Source organism: Bacillus rossius, chromosome 2, assembly GCF_032445375.1.
Source record: "Bacillus rossius redtenbacheri isolate Brsri chromosome 2, Brsri_v3, whole genome shotgun sequence".
In the NCBI taxonomy this organism is placed as follows: Eukaryota; Metazoa; Arthropoda; class Insecta; order Phasmatodea; family Bacillidae; genus Bacillus; species Bacillus rossius.
Genome location: NC_086331.1, coordinates 115,498,205 through 115,511,335, shown reverse-complemented (window position 1 = coordinate 115,511,335; position 13,131 = coordinate 115,498,205). Strand labels below are relative to the sequence as shown.

General features: G+C 34.3%; 1 protein-coding gene across 5 annotated transcripts in view; it reads left to right on the top strand.

Moving 5' to 3' along the window:
* LOC134529650 (afadin) overlaps positions 1 to 13,131 on the top strand; it is a 178,899-nt gene that overhangs the window by 25,230 nt on the left and 140,538 nt on the right. For all 5 annotated transcript variants that reach the window (XM_063363968.1, XM_063363971.1, XM_063363970.1 and 2 more), the window contains exons 4-6: positions 534 to 643; positions 4,384 to 4,546; positions 9,376 to 9,662. In XM_063363968.1, coding sequence (XP_063220038.1) covers positions 534 to 643; positions 4,384 to 4,546; positions 9,376 to 9,662 — 560 coding nt within the window. The remainder of the gene's footprint in view (positions 1 to 533; positions 644 to 4,383; positions 4,547 to 9,375; positions 9,663 to 13,131) is intronic.

The following is a 13,131-nucleotide window of genomic DNA, read 5'->3' as shown; positions in this document are numbered from 1 at the left end:
GGATTGTTTTGTATTTTACGTTTCTCAAGTTAAAATTTTATTGAAAATTGTTCTGTTGCATAAAGTTGTTTGTAAAATGAAACAAACAAGCAAAAATTTCTGATTTTCTTTTTACAATAGCCTAATTTTTTATTTCTAATTTAGGTTTGGTGACTTTTCCCCCCCTTCAAGAAAGGACTTCAAACATTTTGTAAGGCCACTGTTTCTCATGTCAGCTTTACTTGATTTTGGACTGTATTTTACATTTCTGGTGGTTTTATTATATGTATATATAATGATGAATTGATATCTTTCATTAATATAATGCAATTATTTACACATTATGTATTTAAGTTTAATCTGACATTGTGCTGGTATGATAGATTGAATTTATATAGTTTAAAACTAATTTATGTTATTTGTAATAATTGTTACTTAATGGGAAAATATTTTTCCCTGGAGTATCGAAAGTATCGAACTGAAAAAACAATACAGAATCGAGTATCGAAAGTGTGGTATCGTCCCACCTCTAATTTATTTTTTATCTTTTTTAGATGAACGAAGGTTGGGTATGGATGAAAAACCATTGCTGGTGCAACTCAACTGGCATATGGATGATAGAGAAGGAAGGTTTCTGCTGAGGAGAATTGATGACACTACCATTGTGAGTATATTTCAGTAAAGGAGAAATAATTTTAGACCAAATAAAACTACTGTAAGTAACACTAAACTATTACATCGACATCTGTACCTTAACGGCCTCAGTGTTTCTAACCCAGTCCTACGTTTGATTAATGGACATCCTTCATCACCACTAGTTCGACATGCTCAGTTTATTTAAGAACCTAATCTTCTGACTTTCTTCTCCTGTCTTCCCATCAGCTGTCATCTTCACACTGCCCAGAAGTCAGACTTCTTGTCTAAGTGGCAGAGACAGGCAACAGCACAAATTCAGGGAAACAACTGCTAACGTAAAAAATTGAAGGGGGGGGGGGAGACTTTGTGGGTTCCAGGACCACTGAAGTTAAGGCCTGCAGTATCCCTGTGAACGTAAAACACAGTGGCCAGTAGTGGATAAAACAGTGCTCTCAATAATACAGTAAGTTTGGGATTGAGAAAATGTGACTGATGTCATATAAAAAAAGTAACTTTAGTGGTTACTTTTCAGTAGCCTTCATAGCTTACAGTTATGCATTAAGTAAAAAAAGAAAAAAAAAAGTATAATTTATATAGTTTTTCATGCTGGTGAGCTAGTCAGTTTGTGGCAGTGTACACTCTAAAATAGTCTAATACACCTAAGACTGCATGTTCATCCAAATTTTTTTTTGGAAATGTGCCGAGAACCAATTTTACCAAAAGTGTGATAGGCAATTTTACTTACTACAACATGGAACTAGTTTAGTCAAGTACACTCCGTTTTTCCTAAAAGCAATTTGCATTATACATTTTTCATTTTTCCATAAAGGTGATTTACCAAGGCGGCATTGTGCCAAATTGCATTCTGTCTATGTCGTGCCTAACTGCCATTCCCGTTATTGCCTTTTGCCTAATGAAAACACTCCTAAAATGCAAGTTTTTGAAGCTAGAAAAAGGAAATTGAATTATGCTTAATTTCATTTTTCCTAATATTGTTTAGCCTACAGGATTTTTACCAAACAGTATTTTGCTTAAATTTTATTACTTTAGTTGTATCTACCTACATTTCTTCTATCTCTGTTTTGCCTAATTTTGCTGTGCTGCTGGTATAACTTCATGTCATCTAATTGCCTTTTTTACGTATTTGCACTTAGCTATATTTCTGGTCCTAAAAATTTCATTTTCACTATAGTTTTATCTCAGACAATCAAGTTTCAGTTATTATTGTTTTTTTCTCTTAAGGAAAGTGAGTGCTGGAAACTACTTGAGAAATCAATTTATTTTTTCTGTGCTAGTTCGTTAGTTCCCTAGCTTTAAAGATATAAGTTATGTTAGAGTTTGAGACACGAAGCTTCCCGGGTTTCTTCGTCAGAACCCAGAGAGAAACCCAAACCACCCAGTCCAGCACCACTAACTATCAGATGATGCTATTCTATGATGATGAAAAAAATATTTGACTATATCGGAGATGCAGCCACAGTGGGGTACGTGAAATGCCTTGTGTGTGCTGCAGAGGACACTAGGGCACGGAAATGACTTGCTGCCTTGCAGGCCGTAACTGTCTCTATCTGCATGTGTGGCAACTGGGGTGAGCCTCTTCTCCATCGTACCTAGCTGCAAACGGCTAGGGTGTGGAGGGCACTGGTACCAGTTGCTCTTGCTCATACGTGTCACCTGTCGATGCTTGCACGTGTCCAAGCAGACGTGGCAGAGCTCGGGTTATAGCATCTCCTGGAAAACAGCACCTGCAAGGCCACAGCTGCAGTTGCTGTCTTCAAATCTTTCTGGAACCACAGCCAGGCACAATCGTACTTTTGACCGAACTTGTTGTCGATGAAAGTTGATTTCAATTGCGCTATAGTCGGCTACCAGCACTTATGGAACTCGGGCGCAGGTTTAATCTGTTTAGGCTTTGGTCCTGCACAGGGCTGTTAGTGTACCCTGGCTGCTCCTGGTGGATGCTGAAGGGGCAGCCCTAACTGGTGCCGCCCAAAACTGCTCGAGCTCGCTCCTACGCTTGCCTCCATGCAGCACACTTCCTATGGAAAGGGACACATTTTGCCATTGTCAAAGGGAGTGGGTGAGGATTGGCATCCCTCTGTCTTGCTGACTCAGTCTCTTCATGTCATTTATAAACCCTAATGTTAAAATGTGGGGGTTACCATAAATGAGCAATTGTCAAATTTATGCAATAAATTACATACTTGTAAGTCTTAGAACTCCTGGTGAGCACTTGTTGGAATTATACCTACTGTGGCAGAGTGAACTCTGAAACACCACCACTCCTGCTCGGATTGTTAAATGTACTTCAAGGCTATGCCTTTGTGAACGTCACACACGAGGTTAAATTTACCTTAAATTGCATCATGGATGGCGTGAATATGGTGCCATCTGTGCATGTGACAGATGCGTGATTGAGTAATGGCTTATTTTCTCTATACAATGATGGCTAAGTAAGGCACGCTGGTAATATGGCTGCAAAGATATTTATGCAGGTTACATGTCATTCATCCTATATAGCCCGCACCACTTAGTTAATGAAGTATAATCCATGTTTCTTTGGTGATAGATAAATTTTCAACATTTTGCAAAGCAAATAGAAGTCTTAACCTGTCAACCAATATTTTAGGATCTTTCCACGACATGGAAAGCACAGTTATAAAAAAAGATGCACATTTGGGACGTACATTCAACGAAAAGGACACAATTTTAGACGCACATTCAATGAAAAGGACACAATTTTGGACGTATGTTTACTTGTATAATCTATTTTTGTTTTGCCTGATTGCAAACAAAAACAAAAACGGCAATTTGCTTCACAGTGATTTTCCCCAAATGCAGATTTACTGAGAGAGTAAGAAAACGCCAATATTTCCCCTAAAATTTTACCTCTACGATATCCCTATCTTATATTCCCAAACAGAATTTTACATAACTGGGGTATGCCTCATGTTGTTTTCCTTAACTGCATGTTATGTAATGGTGTTTTGCCAAATTTGTAGGCAAATTTACATTTGGGGGAAAAGAATCACATATCTAATCAAATAACTGTTGTGTTTCTGGAACAAACTCTTTTCTGTCTTTTTATATGTGAGTTATTGAGTAACACAGCACCTATATATTTAAAAAAAATATGGTTAACTTTATTTTTAAATTAGGCACACATTGTTTATTTTTTTAAAAAGTCAGTAGTTATGTTCATCTCTGGCATTTATTAATATAGACATTTGGTTTTTCTTGTTTAACATTTTGATGAATAGCATTATTACAACACTCAGGAAACATTCATTATATTGCCTGTATTCTGTTTACTTTTGTAGACTCGTTTATATTTACCTTCCTGTATTTTTATATTCTCCTATGGCTTAGCTGTTTGCCGATTTCTATGTAGGTTTACTTTCTTTGTATCTGATGTCTTTCTTTCTGATTTAAAGCTTATGTTTTGTGTATCATTTTGAGCATTTTCCATGGCTTTCAGCTGTAGTATTTATTTTTCGTAGTGCTCTGTTATACATTTTTATAAATTTTGCTTTTTTTGGCTTATTCCAATTTCTATTATTTTCAATATTTCTTCATTTCATTATCCTGCATTATTAGCTTTTTATGTGCTAGTAATGGTAACATGGATTTCCAAACTCTGTATAATATATCTTCTCCCTTGAGCCCATGATTTTACCAGTAGCCAATTTCTTACTCTCACTGATTTTACACTTTCCAGGATTTTCGATACTTTTGTAGTCTTTTAACTGATATACTAATTTTTTTCAGGTACCTGCAGTTGGCTTTACCCAAGATTGTGGGTCAAGTTTCCGACGGAAACTGTCAAAACGTGAAAAGAAACAATTGAAAAAGATAGAGAAGCAGAATAAAGCTAAATCGCCCAGTACACCGAATGGCAATGATTCAGGAGTAGCTGAGAAACTTTATACAGGTTAACTTAATGTTTTTATTTTTATATTTTAAGTAACTAAGAGTGTTTTGAAATGAAAAGTTGTAGTTTGTCACAAAGCAGTATCAGTTACAGAATTGTTACAATATTACCTGTTGCTATGTTTTTCAATTAAGTCATCAAAAATTGGTAATTCATTTTTTACTCCCAACATCATGTGTAACCATTTGTGATCCTTTTCTCTGTTGCTTTATTTTTAATACTTGAGACACATGCATAACACTTCAAACACTGTTCAAGCAGTTGTACTTAGTCCAAATATTTAAAACATATTCCAAGAAATTGGTGAAGACCATCCAAAAATTATTCAATAAGTTTCAGTAATCTGTAGTCTACTGGATTAAGAAAAGGTCAATATAACATTTTTAATAAAATCATACTAGTGAAATGCCAACCCTTTGATGATTCCTTCACAACAATCACTAAGGAAAAAAATATGATTTCCAAAATTTATGTGACAGTTTGCTCTGTGATAAAATGGTTATTAGTATTGCTAGTGACAAGATAGATGCAATAAAAACTACTGGCTGAAAAAAAAAAAAAACTAACATTTGATTAAGCAGTGAAAATCTGCAGTGTGGCATAACTTAAAAAACAACAACTAAGTAGTTCTATAATGTCATATCATTCTGCAAATATTGATACAGTTTGCTTAGAACAAGTGGGGAAAAGACTGCAATTGGTTATAAAGAGACAGTTATCATCAACAGACTTCCAGTGCTCCAAGTATGGGTTTATCCATCCACACAGTGTCCTGCATTCAAATAAATCCAGCAGGAAGTATGGAAAAAAAGAACTTTGTGTACAGATGTGTAGGTCAAGGCAAGTGAACACAAGACCTAACCAGAACACCTAAGATAGGTGAGTCTGAAGACCCATTTATGGTTTCATGTTTTTCTAAAGATAGAAGGCATCAGATTGAATGGAAATTCGAACATTACTCACCAGTTGCAGTCAGGTTGGAAACTTGATACGAATGCAAAGTGTGATATTTTACCTATCGTAAGTACATACACGTGTAAGTTAAATATCTCTCCATCAAAAACAAAATATCTAGTCATTCAGCAGAGACTCAATACCAGTACTTCATGAAGCAAAGTCATGTGTGGTAACTAACAGAAAAAAGTTGCCATGGTGCATAGTTTTTGATAGCTGAAAATGGACATCACTGTGTTTTGGGAAGGAAAATCATATGAAAATCTGTGTTTCATCAAAAAGACTTGAAACAATTGACACTAATGGCTTATTGTTTGGTGTCATTAGAGGTTTAAAGGGTTTTGAGTATGATACAGATCTTATTGATCAATTGAATGTGAAAATGTACCCACCCAAGAAGGTTCCTTATCCTATACGAGATAAGGTTAAGGAAGAACTGGATAACATGATATCCAATGATATAACCTATCACAGAACTCTCTCCAGCATCTGTAGAGATGGTGGTAGTTAATCAAAACATACAGGTTCGTATATATATTAACCCATTTGACATCAACAAAGACTTGAACAGGAGACAATTTACTCTTCAAACAATTGAATAAATCACAGTTGTTTAAAAGGATCAAATTACTTAACTTTGTTGGACTGCAAAAAGGGTTTCTGGCAAATAAAGGTGTCAAGCAGAACATCAAATACCGTACTTTTGCAACAACTTGGGGAAGATATGCATGTAATTTGGATTAGTTTTGGCTCCTGAATTTTTTCAGAAAATTATGAATCACACTTTCACAGACACTGAAGGTTCTGTGGATGACATTTTAATCCATACTTCAACCTAAGATTAGTTAAAAGCCCCTACAGGAAAAGCTATTCACAAACTGAAGCAAGCTGGATTAAAACTAAATTCCAGCATTTGCCTAATTAAACAAGAACAGTTTAAATGCCTTGGCCATATCCGGTCAAATGAAGGAATGTTACCAGACCTGTAAAAGGTTAAAACCATTGGACAAGAATTACAGAGTTTTTTTGACAGGGTAACTTCTCTGTCAGAATACATCCCAAATGTTTATGAACTGTTGGCCCCATTTTGACAGAATCTTGAAAAATACATGGCCAGGAATTGGGGCCACAAAAAAAATTAAGCATTTGAGAACAAGCAAAGTTTATGGTCCCACCAGTGTTAAGGTATTACGAACGTACAAAACTAGTAACACTGGCTACTTGCATCTAGATACATTCAGTGGGAACAGTAGTGGATCAACCAATATTGTATGTTTCAAAGCACTTACTTAAGTCCAACTGAATTACAGCCAGCTGGAAAAAAAATCCTTGCTAATTTAACGGTGGGCAAGAAATTTTATGAGTTTATCTGGGGTAATCAACATTTACAAGTGGAATCGAACCATAAGTCAAATTTTCAAAATATCTATTTCTGAATGTATTTGGAAGGCTATAAAGAATCCTGCTTGAGGTACTTTCATGTAATCCTACCATGACACAAAAAAAAGGTTCATAATAGTACATTGGAGATACCCTCAACCAAGGTTTTGACAGTGTGGCAGAAACTCTAGTACCACCTACCTTTGATCTTCATGTCGTGATTTCAGTGACAAACAAGTGAACTTCAGACCTAAAGAAAGTAATAAGACTCAAGTGAAGAACTGTCAGACATGCACAACACCATACTACATGGATGACCTAAGAAGCATAGCCTGTTAAGATCAAATATTCAAAAATACTGGAATGAAAGAGAAGAAGAACGTGTTTATGATGAAAGAATATTCAAAATGGACTCATACGTTTATCCCAGAGACCATGAAAGTGCTTGTTTTACACCTGTGTCATGCTTACAAGGGAGTCCAAGGCTGCTTGAAACTTCTAAGAGATCATATTTTCTTCCCAGGAATGACTTAATATGTTCAGAAATGTATTACTTGCCCTAAACTACAAAGACTCTTCACAAGAATGGCTTAGTGAAGTATGGCCTATGGATATGCATTGCTTCTAACCTATTCTAGTTTCTAAGGTTTTATTACTTGGTCATAGCAGACAGTTACTAGGGTTTTTTGATTTAGTTCATTTGAAATATACTACAAGCCAGCCAATAATCAGTAGATTGAAGCCCTGGTTTTCACTGTATTGAATTCCAGATGAACTTAAAATAGATGTAGGCCCTCAATAGTCTTCTAGAAAATTCAAATCTTTCAGGATTGAATGAAACTTCAAGCTGCTCATATCCAGCTCCCATTTACACCTTTCAGATGGATTGGCTGAACGTTACGGAAGTGGCCAAGGTGGTCCGTTTTGATAAGTCTGTAACATGGTGATGATAATGTGACCATTATTGGTAGTTTTTGCTGCCATTTAAGAGAGTGGATATTATTCACAACTTGAGACATTGCTGCATACTCCATCACTGCCTGACCAGATCATATGGGTGAGCTTAAGAGAGGTATGAGTGCAGGGAGGATCTGAGTTCAAATCTCGGTCAATCTATCCTGATTTTAGTTTTGCTAAAGTTCTATAATCACTCCAAATAAGTGCTGGGATAGTTCCGAACCATAAGCCATAGCCAAGTCCTTGATTTTTGGTGTTGTGGGTTTCCATCTGTAGTAACCTCACTTTCAGCAAGATGTAAAATCAAAATAAAAACAGTGATAATTTACATTGGAATATAGACAGTTTTAGATGATGTACCAGGAAAGAGAACTTTGGTAGTGAAATAAGACAATGAAAGGAATGATATGAAATTTGACCACGTATAAAGTAGATTGGAATATGAAATGAGTACCTTGAAGGTGCAGAAAGGGTTTTTTCAGTGACAAGATGAATGTGGTGCAATAAATGAAAGAAGAAAAAAAATGTAGGAAGCTTACTGCTAGAACCCATGACCAGTGACTTGCAAATTTGACAGTGGTCATACTTTGATTTATTTGTTTTGAAGGGGATCGCAATCAAGAACATCTTATATGTTTGTCTGTCTTCCTATAATTAACAGCACCGGTATGAGATGGTTACGACTCTGAACGGCTGACAGCAAAAACAGCGTACTTACTACATCACCTCTTTTTAAAGGACCCAGCACACTTTTTATTCCACTCTGCACTGAAAAGACAAAGTGTGGATTATTCCAGGCTGGTGTTAACCCTAGAGCTACACTTAAGGACATGTACCACCGTATCCTATGGCAGGATGTCATGTTCGTTGTCTTCGCCCATGCCATTACTGAAGGAGATGTTTCACAAGCCCATTTGGTCTATTGAAGTTTAATTTCTGAAGTGTTTGTCTTTATATTTGGTATAGATAGCTTTAGAATGCCTAAAGCCACATATAAAGTATTTTAATGTTTAAGGCTATGATAAATGACTTTTCTACTTAAGTTCATGCATTGAGGCCTTGAACAGTTTTGGTTCAAGGATTTTTAGGAGTGGGAGCAACTTGGGTATGTAAAATCCTTGGGCCTAAACGGAATGGTGAAATTTTTTAAGATGAATGTAATTACTTTAGAGACTAGTTTGTAATTTACATTTATTAAGGTTGTAACCAATGTTTACTAAACCAAATTTGCAGTTATCAAATCATGCTGTAGTTTTAAATGCAGTAATTCATTATGATACTGGAATTTCTACTAAAATTCTAAGCAAATGATGCAAGAATAATGTTTCAAAGTGTTGTGTTTCAGTATGTCAGTTGTCGTCATTATCATCTTATACTATGTTGTCCAACCAAGGGCAAGTAGAAAATTACATTAGTCCAGATTGTTATGTTGGCAATTTTTATTATTATATCATTGTAGGCTACTTGTTTCTGTGAGATTATTTATTTAAAAGCAAGAAATATTTTATCACTAACATGAACTTTTGATACATTTTTAGAGCTTCCAGAAACAAGTTTTACACGGTCCATCTCAAATCCTGAGGCTGTGATGAGGCGGAGACGTCAGCAGAAGCTGGAGCGTAAATTGCAGCAGTTTAGAAGCAAAGATGGTGGGCCCGACACTGGTGGAACACTAAAAATATATGGAGAATCCTTGTGTCGTGATGTGCCGTACAAGACACTGCTTCTTTCTGTTCGAGATACAGCACAACAAGTTGTTAAGGAGATGCTGGCCAAATATGGACTTGAAAAAGAAGTGGATCCTCATAATTTCTGCCTTGTTCAGGTTTGATTTAACCCAAAAATCTAAATAAATTGTTTATTATTCTATTACTGGAATGACAGTAGTTAATAATGTTAATAATGGAGGCTTATTTAATGCCAAAGGTTTAAAATGCTCAACTTGATTTATCTTAAGTCATATTTACAACCAGTCTTAAGTAACCTAAGACCTAAAATATTTACATTCATTGTGCATGGATTTTAATGCTATACATAGGTGTAGCAATATAGTCAGACTTTTGACCTTGAAATAAAATCCTGTAAAATCAAGACATGATGTAAAGCATAATTTAAGCTACAGTAAAAGCAAGATAATCACTGTGATTTTTGACATAACAAGCAACTGCACTAACTGCTAACCACATTTTATCAGAAAGAGTTACAAAATGATGTTACAAAATGATGACTAAATACATGTCTGTGAAACAGCCCATGTATGTGAAAACAGTATACACTGTAGTTTTGAAAGTTGACATAGTTCAGGCTTTCTCAATCCAGATTTTTGGGAAATAAAAATGATCTACAAGATTAATTTTTAGTTACATTTTAATTTAGTGTATTTAATTCATTTGCTCTTGTTACTAGAGATGGACGAGTTGCAAATTTTTGGGTCGAGTCGAGTCGATTTCAATAATAATAAATACCTTCGAGTCAAGCCAAGTTGAGTCCACACTTCATAATTTTTTTTTAGTCCTTAAAAATCGAGTCAAACTCGAGTGATTAGAGACATTTTTGAGAATAATTTTATGTTCCTGGCGTTTATGTTGCCCAGCGTTAAGAAGACTACGTCTATGTGTGGAAGGTGTTCTAGGGAGGAAAAACATAATTCAAAATGAAATTTAAGAAAGGAATGCAGATACTCACTTGCTACCTGCATTTCAGTGGAACGTTAAGTTAAACCTGAAATAAATTATATAAAAAGTAAGCTGGTTTGTTGCTCATATTTAATGATTAATAGCCATTTTTGAATGGATTTTTAAGTAAACTAAAAGCAGAAAAAGTAACAAAGATTGTTTCTGGTTCTCGAAAAAAAAGTAAAAGAAGAAAATAAAACTGGCCAGTGAATAGTATTTTCTTTCTAGCAGTTTACATAATTTTGCTGATTAAAATCGAGACAAAATTAATCTTTTTTGCAGGTGAATCCATTTGAGATATTTTTTTTAAGCTCATTTCATTGCCCCTAAGGTGTGATCCTTGGACCAAAACTAATCTGGTGTAAAACCATAATAATATAATTCACATTCCATTGAACTTGGCTGATATTGCGTGCCGAATGTCTGGTGGTGGTTGGTTGAAGGAGTGGAGCTGGATGCTAATCAGTGTGCAGGCTTCTGGCATTCACGCGTCTCCTGAGAACTCAGAGAAAAGTACCCACAGGGTAGTCTGGTGGGAAGATTTAGCTATAGAACCAGAATCCAAAACTGGAAGATCCGAGACTGGAAAACTACTGCGCACACAAGAACAGGCAGTTATAAAACAAAAACTCGTAAAGAAACAAGCTGATGGCAACAAAATTTTCAAAATATAAAACAATAAATTTAGTGATAAACTTAGGTTGGTGGTTCCACTTACCGCATAATTGGGGAGGCATCCAGAGTTTAATCCATTGTTGATAGATAGTATATACACTAAATCTTTAGGTAATTTTTTTAATGCCATTTAATAGCCATGCCAAAAATCATGCATATTAACTATAAAGTTACCAAAACAAAAAATGTCAACAAACAAAATTAACTTATTATTAGCTTTATTTTCTTCTGCCTTTTTCTGGTTTATAACAAATGTCCCATCTTACAAAAAAGGCTATTTTTAAGCATTTTCAAAATGTCACTTAAAAAATTTATTTACAGAAAAGACATTTAATTGCATGTAAAATAAATAATTATTTTTTTGTAGATAAAAATAAAGCAGTCCGTCATTTTTTACTAGATGATCAAAGATATGACGATACATAGTGCAACACTTAATGGTTCATGCCAAACAGTGATTATAATGATTTTAGCTGTAGATTTTAATTCCAGACCAAATATTTTACTTTCTGTATTTGGTTTTCTATGTTACAAATCTATGACATACACCAGGTCATTCCAAAATGGCATCTTTTTCAATGTTCTGAAACTTGAATGTGGTAATAAACATTTAACTTTTTTCCGGCAGTTAATTATGTAAACTTATTAGGCCTGTGCAATTATTTGAATTTTGGAAAACGAATAATAAACTATTCAATTCAGCCTCGAATACTAACACTTCAAAATAACAAATATTAGTTTTCTTACGAACATTTGAATAGCACACCCTGTGAGTTTGTCATTTGTCCGATATAAATACTCTTTTTTTAATGTTTTCCTAAAACTTCATAATCAAAAACATGAAAAATTAGTGATGTTTTAAACATGCAACAAGTTCTCAAAGTTTTTTTTTACTAATGTATCGCTAAACAGTAACAGAAAAATTGTGTGAACGATTCAAAACACTGCTTATTTGTAATTTGAAATTTGAAAACAAAATATTATTTTTATTCATGTTTGTATTCATTTTGTCACACACACCAGAGGTGGGGAAAAAAAATATCAGCAACCATTGCCTACAACACCACAAAACATGGACACTTCATTGCAATGACCATTAAAAGAAGTAAACGCCATAGTGTCAATGGCTTATAAATCAATAATCACAAATGATCTAACAACATGCAACACAGTAGTTGCTTACTTGTATGTATCTATGATGAAACAGACATTGCATCCCAAAAAATTTATAAAAAAAATTAAATAATGTTTTTGGATTCCAGAGTAAATTAGCAGAAAGTGTATTTATAATATTTCAGAACTAAGATACAGTTTACCTGCTGCCATTAACAACAAAAAGTGAAGAATAAAAATGGTTTAAATATGTAATTATGAGCTTATATAATCACTAATTTTGAATACACCATTTTAAAATATTCACTTTTTTTGTGAAATGGATTGCATTGGATTTCTCAGTATTTTGCATTTCGTGAAAATTTTCTGGATCAATATATGTAAAGTAGCAGGTTCGGGAAAATAAGGCAAATAGGAACTGAAATGAAAGGTTGGTTGGTTAGGTTAAGTTATGTTAGCTGCATACATAAAACCAATTTTTCATTTCATAATTTAAATATTTTAACAAACATTTTACATATAACTATTGTAGCTGACTTAACATAACCAACCTTTCATTTTAGTATCATTTGTTTAATTTACCAGAAGCCACTACATTACACTTTAACTTTTTTTCTCCTATGTATTTGTTACATGATGTAAAAAAAAATTTTTTAGTGCGATTCTAATCTGATTTTTACTATTCTAATTTGATATTTGTATTAGAGAACATTTTGGTATTCGTATTTAAGAATAATTCGCACAGGCCATAAAAAATTTACCATACTTTAAAAAAATTGTGATAATGTTAATATGAGATTACTCAGTAAGGTGTTTGCAAAATAATTGTAC